Source organism: Eschrichtius robustus, chromosome 9, assembly GCF_028021215.1.
Source record: "Eschrichtius robustus isolate mEscRob2 chromosome 9, mEscRob2.pri, whole genome shotgun sequence".
Classification (NCBI taxonomy): domain Eukaryota; kingdom Metazoa; phylum Chordata; class Mammalia; order Artiodactyla; family Eschrichtiidae; genus Eschrichtius; species Eschrichtius robustus.
The window spans coordinates 117,599,339-117,621,398 of NC_090832.1; the positions used below are offsets into that span (position 1 = coordinate 117,599,339).

Sequence of the window (22,060 nt, forward strand, 5' to 3'; positions counted from 1 at the left end):
AATAAAAATAAAGAGAAATCTTAGAAGGACACCAGGGTTTGGTGCTGGAAATTCAGAAAGATGGCATTGCTGTGAACTGATGTGGAGAAGACCACAGAAGTAGCAGGTGTGCTCACAGGGTGGTGAGGGCAACTTGATGATTAATTACAGGGAAGCGTGAGGAGCTGGGAGAGTGAGTCCGGCGTCGTTGGCATAGCCATGCGATTTAAAGCCAGGAGACTGCAGAGACCACCGAGGGGATAAGTGGTAGCGACTGGGAGAGAAGATGGTGAGCATGTCCCTCGGGTCTGTGTAGGGGGTGCGTGGAGGTGACGGGGAGGGGAGGGCCTGGCCCCCGCGCTTCTTTTTTCCTGCTCACACCAAGTAAGGCGACTTGCCCCAGCCCTCGTGGGACCGGATCCTGAACAGGACACCTCTCTGTCCCGCCCCAAGTCCCAGCCCCCGCGCCCAGACCCAGCCCAGTCCGGACCTTGAGAACCTGAGACCTGAGGGTAGGGTCGCGATCGCCACCCGGGAAGGCTGAGGTCCGGCCGCCAGCGCCGCCGCCCGCAGCGCGAGCCAGGTGACCCACAGGGTCCGAGCAGACACGGAGACGGAGGGCGAGACCCTGTGGGCCCCGACGCCCCTCCTCCCCTGCGTCCTTCCGCGCTCTTAGCCGGTCACAGGGTGCGCTGGACGGCGCGCGACTTCGGCCCCCAGGAACTGGGCGCCAGGAACTGTCGGGGGCGGGGCGGTGTCTGGCCAGATCTAATCACTTTCTCTGCAAACTCCCGACCTTAGAAAGGAATCCTGAAATGCGCGCTCTTCCCGGAACAGAGCTGCTCAGGAGATCGCGTTTTAACTCGGATGAGGCTAGAAGCCTCATCTCCCTTCCTAAGACGCCACTTCGGTTCCCGCCACTAGGACGATTCCGGGGAAGGGTCGAGGGTCTTCGGCGTCTTCACGGGGAAACACCCCGCCCAAGAGACACGTGGCCCCAGTTTTTCCTACGAACCCCCTGCAGTCCAGAGCGAGCGCAGGTCCCAGGGGCGCCAGAGCACCGGCCCGAAGTCGCCCCCCAACCCTGGGGCGGCTCTGCGCGCGGTCGGGGGCCCGAGGGTTCCCGTCCCCTCGTTTCTCCAGGGTCTTGTCGCCGTCCCCGGGGACCTCCCAGTGGAGCCACTGGTGATGAAGCCCAGCCGCGCGGCCCCTAGAAGCGGAGGAGATGTCAGCCTCAACTCAGCAATTCCTGGCACAAGAGGCAGCTAACCTCACGTTCTCCCCCTTCATCACTGAGCCCCTTTATGTTGCTGCATTCTGCCTTTTTAAAACCCTCCCCCCCTCCGTAAGGAACATAACAATATGTATTCACTAAGACAATTTGCAAAGTGCAGATTTTCCCCAGGGGAGGAACTTAGTCTCCTTGGAAGACTTCTAATAACCGGAGACACTCTTGCCAGAGGGAGTAGGACTGGGCAGTCCTTGGTAAGTGCTGGATGTGGAAGCCTGGCCTGAGCCTTCCCTGAGCCTTCAGTTTTGTGCCCCCCGCGCGATCCCGGATAAAACCCAATCCTCCTCCACTCGGGGCTGACTGTCTTCCTCCTCTCCAGCCGGGTACCACTGGGCGCCCCACCCCACCGATGCCGCCTTCCCACTGTCCACCTCTATGGTAGCTTGATCTCTGCTTTATTTTTGGCTGGGTTGGGTCTTCGTTGCTGCGCGCAGGCTTTCTCTAGTTGTGGAGAGCGGGGACTACTCTACGTTGTGGTGCGCGGGCTTCTCATTGCTGTGGCTTCTCTTGTTGCGGAGCACAGGCCCTAGGCGCGCAGGCTTCAGTAGTTGCAGCACGCGGGCTCAGTAGTTGTGGCTCACGGGCTCTAGAGCACAGGCTCAGTAGTTGTGGCGCACGGGCTTAGTTGCTCCATGGCATGTGGGATCTTCCCGCACCAGGGCTCGAACCTGGGTGCCCTGCATTGGCAGGCAGATTCTTAACCACTGCGCCAGCAGGGAAGCCCGATTTCTGCTTCTTAAAGTGGCTACTTCTCCAACATTCCTCAATATCCTCTTGCAAAAGGGGATTTTTGTTAGGATATGGAAGGGCAGAATCTCAGTGTTGGTTAAGTCAAACTCTGGAAGGTTAAAACCTTGAACACTTGAGTTATTTCAATACATCATTTTGAGAAAATCTTATAACCGAATGTTAAAGGTCATTGCTGCTGTAGGACTGGGTTGAAGCAAGCATTATCCTACGTGATGTCCTAGGAAGTCTCACCATCTCACATGCTCTGCTTCCCACCTCCCCACCCCCTGCATTTTCCATCAATGATTTTTTTTTAATTTTTATTTTATTTTGTTGTAGAGTTGATTAACAATGTTGTGTTAGTTTCAGGTGTAAAGCAAAATGACTCAGCTATACACATACATGTATCTATTCTTTTGCAAATTCTTTTCCCATTTAAGTTATTACAGAGTATTGAGCAGAGTTCCATAGTGCTTTAGTGCTTACCAGACAACCCAAAACAGCGTAAAGCAAAGAGGTGAAAATTTTTTAAAAAGGAAGAATATGGGTCCAGAGGCCAACTTTTGAATAAATAGGAATTCTAGAAAGAGGTAAGAGAAAACAGATGCGAAAAAATGATGAACAAAATAATTTTAAAACATTTCCCAGAGATTAAAATCAGAAAGGCTTAAACTTCTCAAAAGCATCACTGGAAGCTGGGGGACACTGAAGCAAACCATGATATTTTGAGGGGAAAATTATTTCTAGTCAAGAATCTATAGCCAAATGTCCAATTAGCTGTGCAAATAGAATGAAAATATTTTCAGACACGCATTCTTCCTTGGGAAATGACAGAGGATTGGCTTCATCAAAATGAAAGGACGTCTCTCTCTGAAGAGAAGTAAAATAATGAAAGCATTGCCTCAAAAACCCTGAACTTGGTGTGGGAACCTCTGGGTTCTCAGGCTAAATGCAGCCCGGGTAAGCCCAGGGTAGACTACCACTCAGAGTTCAAATTCCCTATCCTTACCTGACCTCCCCACCTTCCCCAAACCCACCCACTCCCTGGACACAGAAACACTCCCAAGCATGTGTCTAAGACAGGTAGTGAAGTGCAAAGAAAGGGATTAATCCTTTTACTGCTGAAAATTCCTTTTTAAAGCTAATATTTTAACCCAAACTAGACTCCAAAACTGAGGAGACAATGAACAACGATGAAATAAATGCATATTTCACATATATGTACAATTTTCAAGTACTATAGAATGAAGCAATCTATTGTCAAATAGACAGCCTTTGAAAATCATAGGGATACAATATTATACCTAGGAACATTATAGCTAGAAAACTGACAGCTAGGAGGTTTCCAAGTGAACTTCTAAACTCTAAACCACCTTTCCCTTGGTTCCATGAAATAAAACATTTTATTTCAAAAATTCACTTGCAACCTGTTTTTACATTTTTTTGTTGTTGTTGTTGCCCACTGCTCTTAAGCTCCACCTGAAAAAATGTATTTCTCATTTTCATCAACCCGGCACAGTAGACACCAGCTTCTACTACCACAATTACCTTGAATGCTTCCACTTCATATTTCAGTCTGGTTATCAGCTTGCAAGTGTCTTTTTCTTTCTTCAGGCTGTACCAATTTTTCCTGCAATTCTGCTTCTAATTCTCTGCTTCCTTCCTGGAATTCAGTTAGTTCATTCCCAGCTTCCTGGAAGCTAGTCAGAAACAAAGCAGGAAAAAAAGAAAAAAAGAAAGAAAGAAAGTAGGAAAGATAAGTTACACTAGGAACCACAAGGATCATCTTGAAGATGATTATACCTATATCAAATCAATTTAATAATTTTTGCCTGAATGCTATCACTACTACTCCAAAATATAAAAACCAAAACAAGCAAGAATAAAAAGTAAGTCATGCCATCCAGAGAGCCCAGGATCCAACACCAGAAAAGGCTCTAGTAATCCACAGGGGGTCCCAGAGAGTAGCTGGCTTAGGTAAAAGCAGTTACATCTGCAGGAGCTAGAGTATAACTTTAAAAATTGTGGATCACTATATTGTACACCTGGAATTTATATATTGTACCTCGACTATACTTCAATTTAAAAAAAAAAAAGACTGCAGGAGCAATACTGTGAGGATGAACTGGTAAAGAGCCTGCGGTGCCACTGGAAGTCCTGGAGAGACATTTACACATTTGGGGAGAGTTTGGGAGTACATAGAAAAATAAGCATTTGAAAAAATAAAAAGTAGTATTTGAACAAAGAAGGAATTTATAACATCAAGAAAAACAAAAGTTTGTGCAAGAAATCATAGTAAACTATAGGCAGCTATGAATATTGTTTACAAGACCACAATAATATAAACTTGAATACTGATCTAACAAAATTGTGTAACTGAACTGGTTGGATACCAGGTCTGATGAGTCTAGGTAAGCTGGAGGAAGACAGTGAAAGATGCTGAGAATGGTTTCTGTGAGAGTGATTTCTGTGCACTCAAAAGAGTATTTAGAGACTTCTTCGAAAATTAATATTTTATTTTCTCCAATTATAAAAACCAAACCACCAGTCCTTCCTTAAGCTTTCAAGTTTTACTTTCAAACCTTACTATGCTATTTTCATAAGCCTAGAAAGTTTTAACAATTATGTTTAATGGCCTCTGAATGACACAAGGTCCCACTGACATATTGAATTAACTAAACATCCTCATACATGGCAAAAAGATTGCAAAGTACTCTAATCAAGTAACAAATAAGAACTTCCCAATTACTAATACCTTCAAACCAAATAAATGAAACATTAATACGTTGAACCTGAAGTTCTCTTCAGTGATCCAATATTGAATATAAACTAGGATTTCATCTTAAAGTCACACATCTAAATCCATTACTTAATTATGTATTTTAAATTGGAGTTGCAAAACTGTCTCTCTAATATGTTAAATTATCTAAAATATTACAGGAACCTAAAACATCATGTATATGGAGTCCTTTCTTTTTTTAAAGCACTTTGGAGAATATCTAAAGTACAATAAACTGCTTATACTAAAATGTGTACAATTTGACCAGTTTTGACATATAGACACATCCAGTGAAACCACCACTGTAATCAAGATAATGCACATTTCCATCATCCCCCGAGAGTATCCTAGTGCCTTTTTCCACTCCCTTCCTCTCTCCACCCCATCTCCAGACAATCACTGCCTGATTTCTATCACTACAGATTAGTTTGCATATTCTAGGATTTTACATAAATGACAGATTCCTTTTTAACACAATTACTAATACTATGGTTTTAATTCTCTTAAGCATTTCTTTACCCAATTCTGAAACTTCAAAGAAGTAAAGGATCTCTACACACACACACACACACACACACACACACACACACACACACACATAAATGACACTAACATGCATAGAACTGCCAGTATCCTCTTAGGCCAACCAAGGAACAAAAATATCATCGTCTAGGGAATTCCCTGGGTCCAGTGGTTAGGACTCTGTGCTTCCATTGCAGGGGGCAGGGGTTGATCCCTGGTGCAGGAACTAAGATCCAGCATGCTGTGTGGCCAAAGGAAAAAAAAAATCATCCTATATCATTTTGATATAAGAAACAGATTTCAGACTAGAGATTTTCATGGGGATGCTTCCTGAATTGGATTCTCGTTGGTGACACTGATGGGACCTCACATGTCAATTTCTAGTTGCTATGTTAGTGACTCCCAGAACCTACAGGGAAGGTGGTGATAGAGCCCAGATCCTTGTGTTTCATTTATACACTCTCCTAATTGTTCTGCGTACCCATGGACGTTTATAAGTCTATCCCATCTGTGAGGCTTTGAATGCATCCTTTGAATGGAGCCCTTCTTTGGCTCCTAATTCATATTCTGCTTAGGTCTGAAGACTTTTAACCCTGTCAGACACCTGCAAATTTCTCATGCACTTCTTTGGCCACAGAGCAAACAAGAAGGAGCCTGACTGACTTCCGAGGCTCTCTGGCCGCTGGATCTGGGCATGATACGCCAACCACTGGTGGGAGAGCTATGTACCTTCATCTTCCTGAGCAGCAGTTAATAGGCAACGCTTTCAGCTGGACAGAAAAATCAAGAAATGGAGCTATAATCGTGTTAGTTTCAAGGGGTTTCCCTCTGGGGTGCAAACCACACGGACCACGCGCTGCTGGGTGCGCGCAGCCGCCTCTAACAGGTTAAGGCCGAGGCGGGAGAGGCAGTGGCATCTGGGAGGGAGCTCAGTGGTCAGGGTTCAGGAGGAAGTGGGGAGGGGCTTACTTTGGTCTCCGAATACCTTTTTCTGCTCCTTGAGCGTTTGTTTTTCCGACGTACTTAGCTTTTCCATTAAAATGTATTCCAACCCCTCGGGAACGCTCAACTGGTCCCATTAGAACTGTCTGAAAGGCACCCGGGTCTCTCTGCAAATACCGATTCGCTCCTCTGAAAGCTGTCGGCCCGACGTTGGCTCTTGCCTACGTCTCCGGGGCTGTCCTGGCCGCCCAGCGTCCGCAGTTACGGCTTCCGCAGCTTCCCGGTTGTGGCCTCCAGCCTGGGGCGCGGGGAAGCGGCAGGATGCGGATGCTACGGCCCAGCGAAAGCGCCCTGGGCGCGCGCCCCAGCGCAGCTGCGCCTTCCGGGGAAGAAGCCCCGGCTGCGGGCTTCGGGGGCGAGGCCTGGAGTCCAATGGGGAGGGCGCGGGTGGGGGAGGGGCTTGCCGAAAGCCCTGCATATAAGGCCGGGGGCACTTGCGGCGGCGGGTCTCATGCGCGGCCGGCGATTGGCAGCGGACCCACAGCCCCCTGCGAGGCTCGCCGCGGCATGGCCGCCCCCAAGCGGTTTCCGACGCTCGTCCAGCTGGAGCAGCGAGAAGGGACGCTCTTCGAGGTGCTCGGTAACCTCACCAAGCGGCCCTGCTGGTTTCACTCCGAGTACCTGAAGAGTCCGAGGGCGATTCACCTGGAGGCCTGGCTGGTGGAAGCAATCTTCGGTGAGCGGGCCCGAGCGGTGAGGCCGAGGCCCCAGGCTGGCCGCGCCCAGGCGGCTTCTTCGCGGCTCTGGCTCGCGTCCGGGCCCCCCGCTGCCTCCCCTCCCAGGCCCCACTGCTCAGGGCCTCGTTGCTTCCTGCGCAGGCCTGGGCGGAGAGCACATCCCGCATGTCGAGTGTGTGTCGCAGACCCTGCTTCACGTTAATCAGTGGGACCCGGACGGCGAGGCTGAGATCTTGATATTTGGCCGGCCTTATTACCAGAAAGATGTATCCACTATGATCATGAACTTGGCTGACTATCACCGCCAACTCCGGGCGCAAAGTACGGGGCCGGGAACAATGAAAGGTACCCTAGGCAGGCCCCGGGTTCCTTGGGAGGGATTCTGGTGCTTCCTGGCTGTGCCGGGGCAGCGGTCTCATCCTCTTAATTCGACTGGAAGAGGGTTTCCTCTTTGCAAGGGATCCAGAGGAGCAAATTGACCTCGTACTCTCAGATTCCGGGCTCCCACCCCTGCAGCCCGAAGGGATAACTCCTTATGTGGAGAGTATGTGGGACACAGGTGCGACCTCCTCTCGTTGCTCTTCTTCCAGGCTCTGAGAAGCCTCCTGCCCGGGAGGCGGCGACCCAGCGGTCCCCCAGTGCAGCCCGGCAGGCGGCGACCCATCTGTGCCCCGGCGAAGCCCGGGAGGCCGGGACCCAGCGGTCCCCCTGCGCGGTCCGGCAGGCGGCCACCCAGCGGTCCCCCTGCGCGGTCCGGCAGGCGGCCACCCAGCGGTCCCCCGGCGCGGCCCGGGAGGCGGCCACCCAGCGGTCCCCCGGCGCGGCCCGGGAGGCGGCCACCCAGCGGTCCCCCGGCGCGGCCCGGGAGGCGGCCACCCAGCGGTCCCCCGGCGCGGCCCGGGAGGCGGCCACCCAGCGGTCCCCCGGCGCGGCCCGGGAGGCGGCCACCCAGCGGTCCCCCGGCGCGGCCCGGGAGGCGGCCACCCAGCGGTCCCCCGGCGCGGCCCGGGAGGCGGCCACCCAGCGGTCCCCCGGCGCGGCCCGGGAGGCGGCCACCCAGCGGTCCCCCGGCGCGGCCCGGGAGGCGGCCACCCAGCGGTCCCCCGGCGCGGCCCGGGAGGCGGCCACCCAGAGCTTCCCCGAAGCTATCCAGGGTCCGGTTAGCAGGTTCTGAATGCGTTTCGGGCCCAGGAACAAGAGAGCCAGGCAAGGTCAAAGTGGAAGCCCCTCCTGGAACCCTGTTCTGCTGCAGAAGCTGAGAAAAGAATGGTGTGGTTCTTGGTTTCCCCGCTCCCCGCCACTCCCTGTTAAATGTTTGCAAACACGAATCTAAAGAGTTCTAATAAAGCATCGAATTTCCCTAACGTCTGTTAATTGGCAGGGGAAGGGGAGAGACAGGCACGTCGCTCCAGCAGCCATTATCTGCTCCAGGCGGCTTTCTACCCAGAGGCAGGTGAGAGCTTTTGGCTTTCTAGCCGCCCGGGGCCGCAGTCTCTCGCGCCTCGGGCAGGTGCTTCCCCTGTGCTCCTTCACCGCGCGCATCTGGCTTTGCAAGGTGAGGGACCTCTCGGGCCGTCGAGTCCGTCCTCATGGGAAACACTTCCAAGCCTGAGATATTTCTACTCAGAGACAAGGGATGCGAAAACTTGGTTTCAACGGGCCTCACGGGTGGGTGCATTATAGCGCTGCAAGCAGAGACTTCCCAGCTCGGGCAACTGCTGGCAACTAGGGGAAAACTGAAATGGCCAGGACAGCGCAGCTGTCGTCTCCAAGTCCTGCCCGGGTCACTCGACCTCCGGTGATGTTTGAAGCCAGCGAGACACAAGCAGTGCTGGTGACTCTTCCCTGCTAACTAGTAACCGCAGCAGTGGGGAGCCCTCCTTGTCACTTTCTAAAATTGAAATATATTTGACACGTAATACAGTGTAAATTAAGATGTACAACATGTTAACTTGATACACTCACATGTTGTACTACTGAGTACCACCATAGAGAGAAGTAGCATCTCTGTCAGTTTGGCTTCCTGTTCCTGGCTGCTGGCTGGGATGCTGGTGCCCTGGCTAGAAGTAAACTGTTAACAGCTGGGTGTTAGGATTTTTTTTTTAAATAGCACAAGTCAATTTAGTGCTATGAAAATTTTCATTTTAAAAATCCAAGGAAACCTAATTTTAAAGAGCAGGGAGTGGTATGTCTATTGTAGACTCTTTGGTCACCAGTATTGATCACTCCAATTCTGAGTAAGCCTTTAGTTTATAACAAGGGAAATAAAGATGCAAAGCTGAACTTACAAATAGGCTATTAACTATTTTCAGAAGAGGCAAGGCTGAGTGAACCTTAAACATTTAGACTCAAAATCAATGCAGACTCAAAGTTTCAATTGAGGCTACATCAGAGTAGAATTAAGACTCAATCTTGATTTTTTTCCCCCCTCTAAGTAGTACCCACATGACCAGAACATCAAATTCTGTCCTTTACAAGAAAGATTACTGAGCAGCAGGTAGCAAACCAATGGAACATTCAGGAGTCTCTGTGACTATCCCAAAACTAGGTTTAAAATACCCTACATATGCACACATAGATATGTCTGAGATGATTTTATGAAAGAGAATGGTAAGATACAGTAAACATCCTTGGTTGAAGATGAGCAAAGAAAAGGAGACTGAACTTTAAATAAAAGCATTTAGGTGTGATGACAGGTAAAATTCCTTATGCCTATAACGTGTTGATTTTAAAAAACAAACAAACAAAAAACCTTACTAGTTTCCTCTCAAAGCAGGGCATGGACCAGTGACGTCCAAGTTCTCACCCAGATCAAAGTCCCCAGACCTTCCTATCTGCCCTTTCAAGCTTACTGTCTTACGGAAGTAACAGTTTAACTTGCACTTTGACGTAATTGTATACACCTTTTTTTTCCTTCTTCTAGCAGCTTGCTTTTTCTCAGGATGGGTACAGTTTGATTTAGCCCTTCCCTTAGTGGTTGATTAGTCTGTTTCTCCAATTACTCAATTACAAACTGCTGTCTTGAATTTCTACGTGCATCCTTGAGTCCACGTTGGAATATTTCCCTAAGAGAACTTCCTAGAAGTGGAACTGCTGGTTGAAGAATGAGCCCCTTTCAGATTTTATATTGCCAAACTGCCCTACAAAATAGCCATACCAGTTATCTTCGTACTACATGGTACGAAAGCTACTTTCGCTATACTCACCCAAACTCAAGATTAGCAATCTATTTTACGTCCATGTGTATCATTTTTTCTATTTTTTTCTATCTACCCCACTGTTTTAACTATGTATCTTTATACAATGTTTTAATATCTGAGAGGGCTAACCTACTCACTGTCCAATCGGCAGTCTTGCAATTTATTAAAATGCATACAAAATTAGTTGAGGGAAAAGGTGTATACAGATGGCTTCCCAAAATATTGATTTTATTCTATTAAGGTATGCTGTAGTGCTCATTTTATTCCTTAAACGACATGTATACCATATATACAGAAGAGTGTATTTTACCCATTAAAAGAAGATGGAGATTAGATAGGAAGATTCTGTTTGGGAACTGAGGCCCAAGGCCGTCCATGGAAGTTGTCAAGGAACGAAGGCAAAAACTACAGAAGTCTCCTATGGAAAAGATACATGCATCCCAATTTTCATACCAGCATTATTTACAACAGCCAAGATATGGAAGCAACCTAAGTGTCCATCAACAGAAGAATGGATAAAGAAGATGTGGTGTGTGTATATATATATATGTATATATGTGTGTGTATATATATATATGTATACACACACAGTGATATATTACTTGGCCATAAGAATGAAATTCTGCCATTTGCAACAATGTGGATGGACCTAGAGAGTATTATGCTTAGTGAAATAGGTCAGAGAAAAACAAATACTGTTATCACTTATATGTAGAATCTAAAAAATAAAAAAAAACGAATGTACGTAACAAAACAGAAACAGACTCACAGATACAGAGAACAAACTAGTGGTTACCAGTAGGGACAAGGCAGTGGGAGGGGCAAGATAGGGGGGTGGGATTAAGGGATACAAACTACTATGTATAAAATTGATAAGTGGGCTTCCTCGGCTTCCCTGGTGGCGCAGTGGTTAAGAATCTGCCTGCCGATGCAAGGGACACAGGGTTGAGCCCTGGCCAGGGAAGATTCCACATGCTGCGGAGCAACTAAGCTCGTGTTCCACAACTACTGAGCCTGAGCTCTAGAGCCCGCGAGCCACAACTACTGAGCCCACGTGCCACAGCTACTGAAGCCTGCACGCCTAGAGCCCATGCTCCACAACAAGAGAAGCCACTGCAATGAGAAGCCCACGCACCGCAGCGAAGAGTAGCCCCCCGCTCACCACAACTAGAGAAAGCCCGTGCGCAGCAACGAAGACCCAACACAGCCAAAAATAAATAAATAAATAAATTTATTTATTTTTTAAAAATTGATAAGCAATAAGGATCTCTTATGCAGCACAGAGAAATATAGCCGTTATTTTGAAATAACTTTAAATGCAGTATAAGCTATAAAAATATTGAATCACTGTTGTACACCTGAAACTAATAATAATATTATAAATAACTATACTTCAATTTTTTAAAGTTAAAAAAAACTAAAGAATTCTGGGAACAGTGACTCTTATTTGTACATTTTTGCAGGTAAAATGTTTGAGGGCTAGTGAAGAGGTCAGTCTGAATGGTTTTTTATTTAATTAATTTATTTTTTATTTATTTATTTTTGGCTGCTTTGGGTCTTCCTTGCTGTGTGTGGGCTTTCTCTAGTTGTGCGAGCGGGGGCTACTCTTTGTTGTGGTGCGTGGGCTTCTCATTGCAGTGGCTTCTCTTGCTGCGGAGCACGGGCTCTAGACGCGCAGGTTTCAGTAGTTGTGGCTCGTGGACTCAGTAGTTGCGGCTCGTGGGCTCTAGAGCGCAAGCTCAGTAGCTGTGGCACACGGGCTTAGTTGCTCCACAGCACGTGGGATCTTCCCGGACCAGGGATCAAACCCGTGTCCCTTGCATTGGCAGGCGGATTCTTAACCACTGCGCCACCAGGGAAGTCTGAACAGTTTTTTGAATAGGCTGACTAGAGGCACCAAAGAAAAAGGTTCATTGTTGACAGACTGTGTGGAAAACGTTTGGGTTCAGCTGTGGAGCACACGTGACAGTCTCCCCCAGGTCCTCCTGCCACTCCACTTTACTTACACCAGGTTGGCACTATTTCCCTCATCAGAATTTCTCAACTCCACACTTCTAATCAAAACAAGGCCTTTTAAAATATCACTAAGAGTGGGGAAAAAACAAAACCAACCATGTGCCTCCTGATGTGATGCTCTGAGAAAGACACAATATGATTTACCCAGTATTTTTGCCAAAAATATATAACCTAGGTCTAACCATGAGGAAACGTCAGAAAACAAGAGCAGGATTTGTAAGCAAGAAAGAAGACCGCAGGCAGTTTGAGAAGAGCGAATCCTGTCTACATGTTTTGGGGGCAGGGTAAACTGGTTGGCAGCAAATAATTTAGTGTGGACAGTGTCTTTGAGTGTGCTCACTAAAGGTATCAAAGAATACAATTTCAGCTGTTTATGGGTTCTCTGGAAATCTTGGGAACATAGCTGTGGAGCATTAAGTGACAGGCTATTTCTGTTATGTCCACCTGCGTACTTTGGTTTAGTTAATACACATCTGCCCTATTTACCTCATCAGAATTTTTACTAGAGCCTAGTTAAAACCTTAGTATAGAACTTCCCTGGTGGTGCAGTGGTTAAGAATCCGCCTGCCAATGCAGGGGACACGGGTTTGAGCCCTGGTCTGGGAGGATCCCACATGCCGTGGAGCGACTAGGCCCGTGAGCCACAACTACTGAGCCTGTGCTCCTAGAGCCCACGAGCCGCAACTACTGAGCCCGCATGCCTAGAGCCTGTGCTCCGCAACAAGAGAAGTCACGGAAATGAGAAGCCCCTGCACCGCAATAAAGAGAAGACCCTGCTCACTGCAACTGGAGAAAGCCCGCACGCAGCAACAAAGACCCAACGCAGCCAAAAATAAATAAAATAAATAAATTTATTTTTTAAAAAACCAAAAAACCCCCCCCAAAAAAACCTTATTATAGCCTTCTCGGGTCCCTCTGAAGCACATGTAAAATCAGACTTTAAGGACTCTCATCCTACAGCCTCAGCCCCTAAAAACTGGTTGTGACTATGATTGGAATTGCACTGAGTTCTGGGAAGAACAGACCACAAATATGCAACACTTGGCTTTGCTATCTAAGAACATAGTGTCTCCACTTATTCAACTGTTTTTCCTTCCTCCTTCCCTCCTTTTCACTAATCTGAAGCAGAATATAATGAGTTAAGATTTTTATAATCCCTAAGGCAAAACAAAGGGGAAAAAATCACTTTAAAAGTGTACACAGGAAAACCATAATTCAAAAAGAGTCATGTACCAAAATGTTCATTGCAGCTCTATTTACAATAGCCAGGACATGGAAGCAACCTAAGTGTCCATCATCGGATGAATGGATAAAGAAGATGTGGCACATATATACAATGGAATATTACTCAGCCATAAAAAGAAATGAAATGGAGGTATTTGTAATGAGGTGGATGGAGTTAGAGTCTGTCATACAGAGTGAAGTAAGTCAGAAAGAGAAAAACAAACACAGTATGCTAACACATATACATGGAATCTAAGGAAAAAAAAAAAAAAAGGTCATGAAGAACCTAGTGGCAAGACAGGAATAAAGACACAGACCTACTAGAGAATGGACTTGAGGATATGGGGAGGGGGAGGGGTGAGATGTGACAGGGTGAGAGAGTGTCATGGACATATATACACTACCAAATGTAAAATAGATAGCTAGTGGGAAGCAGCCGCATAGCACAGGGAGATCAGCTCAGTGCTTTGTGACCACCTAGAGGGGTGGGATAGGGAGGGTGGGAGGGAGGGAGATGCAAGAGGGAAGAGATATGGGAACATATGTATATGTATAACTGATTCACGTTGTTATAAAGCAGAAACTAACACACCATTGTAAAGCAATTATACTCCAATAAAGATGTTTAAAAAAAAAAAAAAGTGTACACAGGGACTTCCCTGGTGGCGCAGTGGATAAGAATCCGCCCACCAATGCAGGGGACATGGGCTCGAGCCCTGGTGCGGAAAGATCCCACATGCCGCAGAGCAACTAAGCCCGTGCGCCACAGCTACTGAGCCTGCACTCTAGAGCCCGTACTCCACAAGAGAAGCCCCCGCAATGAGAAGCCCACGCTCTGCAACTAAGAGAGCCCATGCTCCACAACTACGAGTAGCCCCCGCTCGCCGTAACTAGAGAAAGCCCATGAGCAGCAACGAAGACCCAACGCAGTCAAAAATAAATAACATTAAATCTTAAAAAAAAAGTGTATATAAAAATTTATCTACCATAAAATGGAGGAAAAAAACAAGACATGATAGGAAACAAAGCAAAATGGCAGACAGAAATCCAATCATACTGATGATTACATTAAACTAGAATGCATTAAATCCCCCAATCAAAAAGCAGAGGCAGTCCAACTAGATAAAGAAGTCAGATGTAAAAGACTACATTGAATATTATTCTACCTATCTTAAATGTTCAGAAAAGGCAACTTTGTGGAGACAGCCAGCAGACTGTCCGCAAACAGGCAATAAGGGAACTTTGTGAAGTGATGAAAATGTTCCCAAACTGGTCTCTGCTGATGGTGGCACAACTCATAAGTTTACTAAAAAAGAAAGCGAACTGTACAGTCACAACTTTATATTATGGAACCAGTTAAGTGATTACATTTTTTAAAACTGCAGCGCAATAGCACTAATACCTAAATTCTCCAAAATAAAAATAGACTCTTGACAAAGATGTAGAGCAACTCGAAGTCTCATACACTGCTGAAAGTCACCTGGTTCAGTCACCTTGGCAACTTGAACTTATGCACGTCCTATGACCCAGCAATTCCAATCCCAGACATATACTCAAGAGAAATGCACATATGCATGCCCCAAGTCATGTACAACAATTTTCATAGTACCCCTATTCATTGTAAGTCCAAATAGGAAACAATCAAAGTGTACATCAACAGGATGGAAAACTAAATTAAGGTTTATTCATACAATGGAACTACAACTGCTGGCAACATGGACAAATCTTAGATTGAGTCCATTTATAGTTAAGTCACAACAGTAGTTATCCTTGGGGAGGATGCAAATGGGGGCTTCTGGAGTGCTGGTAATATCTTTTCTTCTCTGGCTGCTGGCTACATGCATGTGTCCCCTTTGTATTGTTTGATGAATCTTTTCACACTGTGGATGTACATGGTTTTAGTATGAATGGAATGCTATACATAAATAAAATGTTTACTAAAATTATAGAGAAATATTTGGAGTAATGGAAAGCTACTTGAAAGGACCATATGAGCAGTGAGATTTTTCTGAGTAATTAATACCTTTTATATTGCCTTATTTAAAAATATTAAGGATGTAAGTATGTTTATCATCAGAAAAATCAACAATGCTATTTTTCAGTGTGGTACTAGTAGATACTTCTATCTTAGCAACTTGTTAGGAAAAAAAACATTGTCTTGTCCCTCAATAGAATAACAAATACTGTGTAGTCTTAACAAATTAAGTGTATTCTAACTCCTCTTACACACACTTACACACACACACACACACAAAGAGAATGAGCTGAAATTCAGCTGTGGAGAAAAATAAAAGCACGTGGGAAAGTATATTATAGAGGTAAGATCCTAGAATCAACGTTTTGGTTCAAATCTCACCCACCCCCAAGTCCTAGCTCTGTGATCTCAGCAATTTACTTAGGCTCTAAGAATCCTACTTCGGTGCTTAGCTCAAGGGCCTGGTATGTGATACAAGCTCTTATCAATAAATATACAGCTAATATTACTCCCAAATTCTGAAAGTTAGAATGACAGAGCAACTACCCTTTTTAGATATTAAATGTTGCATTAGTTTGCTAGGACTACTGTAACAAAATAATTAACTGGGTGGCTTAAACAACAGATATTTATTTTCTAAAAGTTCTGGAGGCTAGAAGTCCAAGATCAAGGTGTCAGCAGGTTTGGTTTCTTCTGAGGCCTCTCTCTTTGGCTTACAGAGACGGCCGTCTTCTTGCTGTGTCCTCACCTGGTCTTTCCTCTGTGTATGCACGTACCTGTGTCTGTATTTCCTCTTCTTATTAAAAAATGTCATACTGGCCCACCCACATGACCTCATTTTACCTTAATTACCTCTTTAAAGACCCTATTTCCAAATACAGTCACATTCTGAGGTACTGGGGGTTAAGACTTCAATATGTTAACGTGTATAAAGGATAGAGAACAGGATCATTTACTAACTTAGTTTTGAATAATTTTTGGAAAACTGGACAAGTATTAAGCATAATCCTCTTCCTCCAAATGTTGAACAGTCAAAAATATTCCATGATTTTGTAAAAATCCCACCAGGAAAAACCTGTAGTAATATTCATCAAATTTCCTCAAAAGGAGAAAAAGTAGGCACTCTAAGCTTAAATGTAAAACATGAGGATGAGGGGGAAAAAATCACACAGAAAACAGCAATTGGTTTAACTACATACAATAAAAATTTTTCGTATGCAAAAAATTTGAGAAGCAAAGGGGTGGACAGTACTGGTTGTAACGGACCATTATTTGTTACAAAAGCTTTTACAGATAATAAAAACCCTTATCTTCAGCGTTGAAAGAAGTAATGACAGGAATGAATAAAGAAAAATGTATAAAAGCGTTTAACAGAAATGTGAAGTGAAGTAGAATAACGTTCAATATCCCTTGTAATCAAAGATTTGTGTATCTGTGTGTTTAAAATCCTTGCAAACGGCTAGAATCCATTACTGCTAAGGGGTGAAGAAACTGCCTGAGTTAAATCAACTCCAACTTTGTGTCTAAAGCCACAGAGCTCTTGGCAATCATTCCTCCAAGAATTCTGCTTCCTGAAAGTGGAAGCAGCATGGGATTGGAACTGTTTTGCACAGATTGGTCATAGCATTGTAAAGGGTAATGGAAAAACAACCCAGCCCATGCAGGACACCTGCTTGGGGAGGGGGTCAGAGGAGACAGCCGGCTGGAAGGCGACCTGCCAATGCACAAGCTGCCCATTACCGTGGCTCCTTCTGGTAAATCACAGCACCAGGAAAATGAATGCTGATCGCCTCAGCTTGCATGTTGGAATGCCCACCCACGTGCACGGTCAGAGACCCCACTCCAAGAAAACACACGGGCCCACTGGTTGCTACTCAGGGACCAAACACCAGCTTAAAAGTGAGAGGCTCAGAGAAGAAGCGCTGGCATTACCTAACAGCTTGTTAGAAATGCATATTCATGGGCCCAATGTACTGAATCAGAATCAGTGGAAAAGGGGCTAAGAAATTGTGTTTTAGCAAGTTCTCAAGGCGATTCTTACACACATTAAAGTTTGAGAACAAATGATGCAAAAGAAACCCAAAGCAGACTGACCCTTCATTTCTGCCCCCTGTGCATGAGGGCCTGACTCTGACCATAAAATCATAAAAGGGTTAGTAGTTTCAAAACTAAGGAAACTAAGAAAAAAACAAAAATAAACTCACCACCTATCAGCCTCTCACATCAAGATATGAATGAAGAGGTAATCTTTTATAAATTTGCTTAATTTTGAGTGAGCCAAGATCTTTATGACATTGGAAAAAAGGAAATTCATTTATTTACTAGAATGGCACTACAAACTCACATTTGCAGCAAAATAATCAAACCACTATCCATCAAGATACAGGAAAAAAATTAATGCATAGATTTAAGGATATGTGGTTTTCTTGAACTTTAGTAGCAGAAGGAGAACTGTTCTCATGTTCCTGACAACACTTATGCAACAGGACGCTGGGGGACCTGGGGACCTGGTGCCTGGGCCTTCAAGAACTCCTCGAGTCGTTCCATCTTCTCAGCTGGAGAAGGAAAAATGCTCACTGTTTCAAACTACTCCTTCGTGGGGGTGGGTGTGTGCTGGCAGTATCATTTCTCGGGGTGGAAGCTCTGAACCTAGGACCTGGAAACAGCGGCGCGACCAAGCTGAGGCTGGCACGGGCAGTGAGGGGCCTGAACGCATCGCATCTCAGCCTACTTTCACAGGGTCCTGCTTGGACTCCACCCACAAGGGATGCCCAGGGACCACGTGTAGCATACTGGGAGTTTGGGGAAGACGGAGGCTGGGAGGAGGCCAGGTACGGCCAGGTGGCTCCCCGTGGCTCCCTCCCCACGCACGTTTTCCATGCCCCTCACCTCGGGCGCGCTGCTCCCGGTGACTCGACGCCAGGCTCAGGAGCACGCTCTTCACCCGGCGCTGGACAGCCGGCCGCCCGAAGACGGTGATTTCCACCAACTTCCCGGCGTGAACTGTGTCCACCGTCAGCAGGGCCTGGCTCATCCACTCCATTTCCGGAACCACGGCTCGGTCTGGGCCTGAACGCGAAAGGAGAGACTGAGCGGGGCACGGCGAAGGGCAGGAGGAGCCGGCCCGAAGAGGACGGGACGGGCAGGGCAGGAAGCCGGGCACCGCGCATCGCACGCTGCCCGCGCGCCCGGTAAGGGCTGCGGAGCGCGGCTCGGCGGCCTCTCCCGACTGGGGGGCCACCACCACGCCCCGGGTCGCGCACCGAAGATCGAGTCGGCCAGCCACGCCTCCAAAGAAAACACCAGCGGGTTCCTCAGCTCCTGCACAGGAAACCACCACGGCCGGGAGCGAATCCGTGGCGGCGGAAGTGGGAACCCCAACAGCCCGTCCCCCCGAGCCTCGGCGGCGCCCGCGTCGTCGACCATGCTCGAACCGGCAGCCGCGGGTAAGGGGCGAGCAGCTCTCGCGGGATTTGTGGAGGCGCGAAGTCGGGCCCTTTACGGCTAGCGGCCGGCCCCGCCCCCTCCAGTGCGCCTGCGCCCTGCTCCCGGGCTGCCCCGTGGGCGCGGGCTCCGGCGTGTACTGGGTTCTTCGTACGGCGAGCGGTGGTGTCGCTCCGCGTTCTCCTCCGCCTGGTACTCCGGTGGCTCTCGGAGGCGCCGCCCGGTCAGGTAATGCCCGGCCCCGAGGCGCCCGGGTTGATGGACGGTGTGGTTGGCTGGAGCGGGGTCCCGTCCGTGCCCGGTCCAGGTTCTAAGGTTCCGCCCGAGGCGGCTCAGGCCGAGGGCGGGCTCGTGGAATCTGCATCTTCTCTTTCATCTCCTGCCTCTGGTTCGTTACCGCTTCAGAATCATTCAAACAAGTGCGTCGTGTTTAAAATACAGACGCCAGACGTGGTCATTCTAGAAACGTAGCAAGTGGAGACAAATCTCGTTTATTGCCAAAATCCTGAGACGACGAGTGTTGATGCACATTTTCCCCCCTATGTTCTTAATTTTAGTTAAAAGTTTAAATTGTGAAAGATTTCACACATTTAAAAAAGTTGTATAACAAACACTCATGTACCCCACTACCCCCCATTTAACATGTTAATATTTCCCACGTTTGCCTCTTTCTCTCTTCTTTAAAACAGATGTCGGTGAAGACCTTTCCTTCCCTCCCCGCAGGAAATCATGTCCTGAAGTTGGTGTGTGTCACCCGTGCGTGTTCTTATGCTTTTCCTAGTGCATTTCTACAAGTATTGTTTGGTAGTTGTTTTAGAATAGACAGCGTCTGCTGTACAAACGACTTTGTTCTTACAATTAGTTATGAAGTGTTTGTTTTTTAAGTCTTTTTCACGGAAAGTGTCGATCATTTCCATGAGGGGTATGGTACTAATGTACTGAATTCCCTCATCTGCATCATCTAGGCCTCAACAGTTGTCTGAGAGGAGATATTGAATTTAACTAAAGTGGATATTTTTATTTCTTCAATTTAATTTTAAAAGTCAACATAATAATACATGCATATTGTAAAAAAAAAAAGTCTTGAGGATATAAAGTAGTATATGAAAGTTCTCTCTTTCATATATTCTCCCTCAATCTCTTACTAATTCTTTTTCAATGGTGTATACTGTGAATATCTTCTTTTAGTTTAAATTGTCTTTTTGCCTTCTTCAAGGTATCTTTTGATGAATACAATTCTTAATTTTAGTATAGTCCGATTTATCAGTCTTTAGGGTAAGTACATTCTGTGTCTTGCTTAAGAAATCCTTTCCCGCCCTGAGGTCTAAAGACATTCACTATACTTTTGAAGTTTCTATCATAACGTTTAAATTCTTGAACCACCTGGGGTTAATTTTTTAAATGGGGCGTAATGTAGGGATATGATTTCACCTTTTTATAAATTGATAATTTTTTCCTTGAGCCATTCTCTTCAGGATGCATCCAACTTGAGCCCTCTTCAAATTACATCCTTGAAAATTTTCAGACTCCTGCATGTAGCATGAGTTAGCCACAAGGCTGGTTTGTGGTAATCATTAGATCAAGACATACCTGAGAAAGGCAAGGTCAAGGAAGTTCCTCTGGCATTCTCATCTGGATGGCAAAGTTTATTTATGATTCAGTTTTGTTTTGGAAGTGTAGTCGTTTGGGGTCTTATGCAGAGACCCCATATTAAGTTTCCTACACTTGGCAAGCCTTGAGTTTTATTAGCTGACCCGTGCCAGCTTCAAAACAGAATTGTAAGGTTTTTAGGCTTTAGCAGAATCTGCCAAGATGAATCAGTTTTGTCACTCTGTACCTCCAAGGCTTCCTGCTTTGACTCTGATTGGTGGGACAGAGGCATGATCTGAATACTGGCTCCAGCATTTTCTAGCTGTGTGACCGAATGCAAGTTATTTAAACTTTCTGCACCCCATAAAAATTTTAAAAATACTAGCAGGAAGACTTCCAGGGGATCACTTGCTTTCATTTTATCTGCTTAGCCCTCGAAGAAGCAGTCTGAGGGTATTTGGGTTCAGTCAATAGTATATGAGTGAACTGGTTTTGTAATTTCTCATTGAGAATCTATGTTCTTCATCACTTCACTTCTTGTAATCTTCAGTTCCTAAGATGACATCTCTATACAATGAAAAATGTTACAAAGCACAATGAACACCAGTGTTTTTGTACCAAAGAATAACATCAAAATGTACGTCACAGATAGTTAGAGAAAAGTGGTCAAAATGAGGAAAATAAACTAGTAAGATATTAAATCACTGTCAGACTAGGAGCAATTATGCAGAAAAAGAATACAATAAAAGCTGTATTCTGAACAATAGAGGACAATCTTCTAATGTTCAGGAGCATTTACAAACAGTAACTATATACCAGTTCCCCTGGATGGATGGATGGATGGATGGGTAAATTAATAAATAAGGAGATATTATACCACACTACTAAATAATATTCAAGTAAAGCAAGAAATGAAAATCATCACTGACAGGCTATTTAGAATATAACAGTAATTTACAAAGTACATTTTTAAAACATTATGGACAGTGTACATTCTGAAGAATCTAGTTTTCAGTCCCCTCTCATCTGTCCTCTCTGCTCCTCTCCTCCGTGATATAGTTAACTATTATTAGTTTTTGAGTTATCCTTCCATTAAAAAAATGTATAGATAAGTATCTGGGAGTTTTTGCTTTTATTTTTTTTGTAATATTACAGGTACTTTATTGTGCTCTTTTTGCACCAACTTTTTTATTTTGAAAAGCTTTAAACCAATGGAAAAATTGTAAGAACGTTAAATTTACACTCAGTACCTTTCGTTTAGTTTCACCAGTTGTTAACGTTTTGCTTCGTTTATTTTCTCTACTTACACATACTTTTTCATGAACTGTTTGTAAGTTGCAGGCATCATGACACTTTATCTCAAGTACTTCAACATTATCTCCTAAAAACAAGGACATTCTCCTCTATAACCATACAAAATTATTCACTCAGGAAATTTAACGTTGGTCTAATACGGTTGTCTAATATATGATCCAATTTCATTTTCCCCAGTTTTTCCAATAATGTATAGCTAATATAGAGTCATTCTCTGTTGCTGTTATTATTGTTTAATGCCATTGACATTTTTGAAATATTTTAAATTTTTTATTGTGGGAAATTTCAAACATACAAAGGTAGAGAAGATGGTATAAA

At 45.6% G+C, this 22,060-nt stretch overlaps 2 protein-coding genes across 2 annotated transcripts; one reads left to right on the forward strand and one right to left on the reverse strand.

Annotated features, from left to right (window-relative positions):
- Positions 1–6,809: 6,809 nt before the first annotated feature.
- On the forward strand, positions 6,810–8,591 carry KHDC3L (KH domain containing 3 like, subcortical maternal complex member). The gene is made up of 4 exons (XM_068550860.1): positions 6,810–6,978; positions 7,121–7,300; positions 7,570–8,138; positions 8,427–8,591. Exons 1-4 carry the CDS (start codon positions 6,810–6,812, stop codon positions 8,589–8,591), a joined length of 1,083 nt encoding a protein of 360 aa, XP_068406961.1.
- Positions 8,592–17,869: 9,278 nt separating this feature from the next.
- Positions 17,870–18,820, reverse strand: OOEP (oocyte expressed protein). The gene is made up of 3 exons (XM_068551588.1): positions 18,658–18,820; positions 18,284–18,463; positions 17,870–17,949 (listed from the first exon to the last, which is right to left on the reverse strand). Exons 1-3 carry the CDS (start codon positions 18,818–18,820, stop codon positions 17,870–17,872), a joined length of 423 nt encoding a protein of 140 aa, XP_068407689.1.
- Between the last annotated feature and the right edge of the window lie 3,240 nt (positions 18,821–22,060).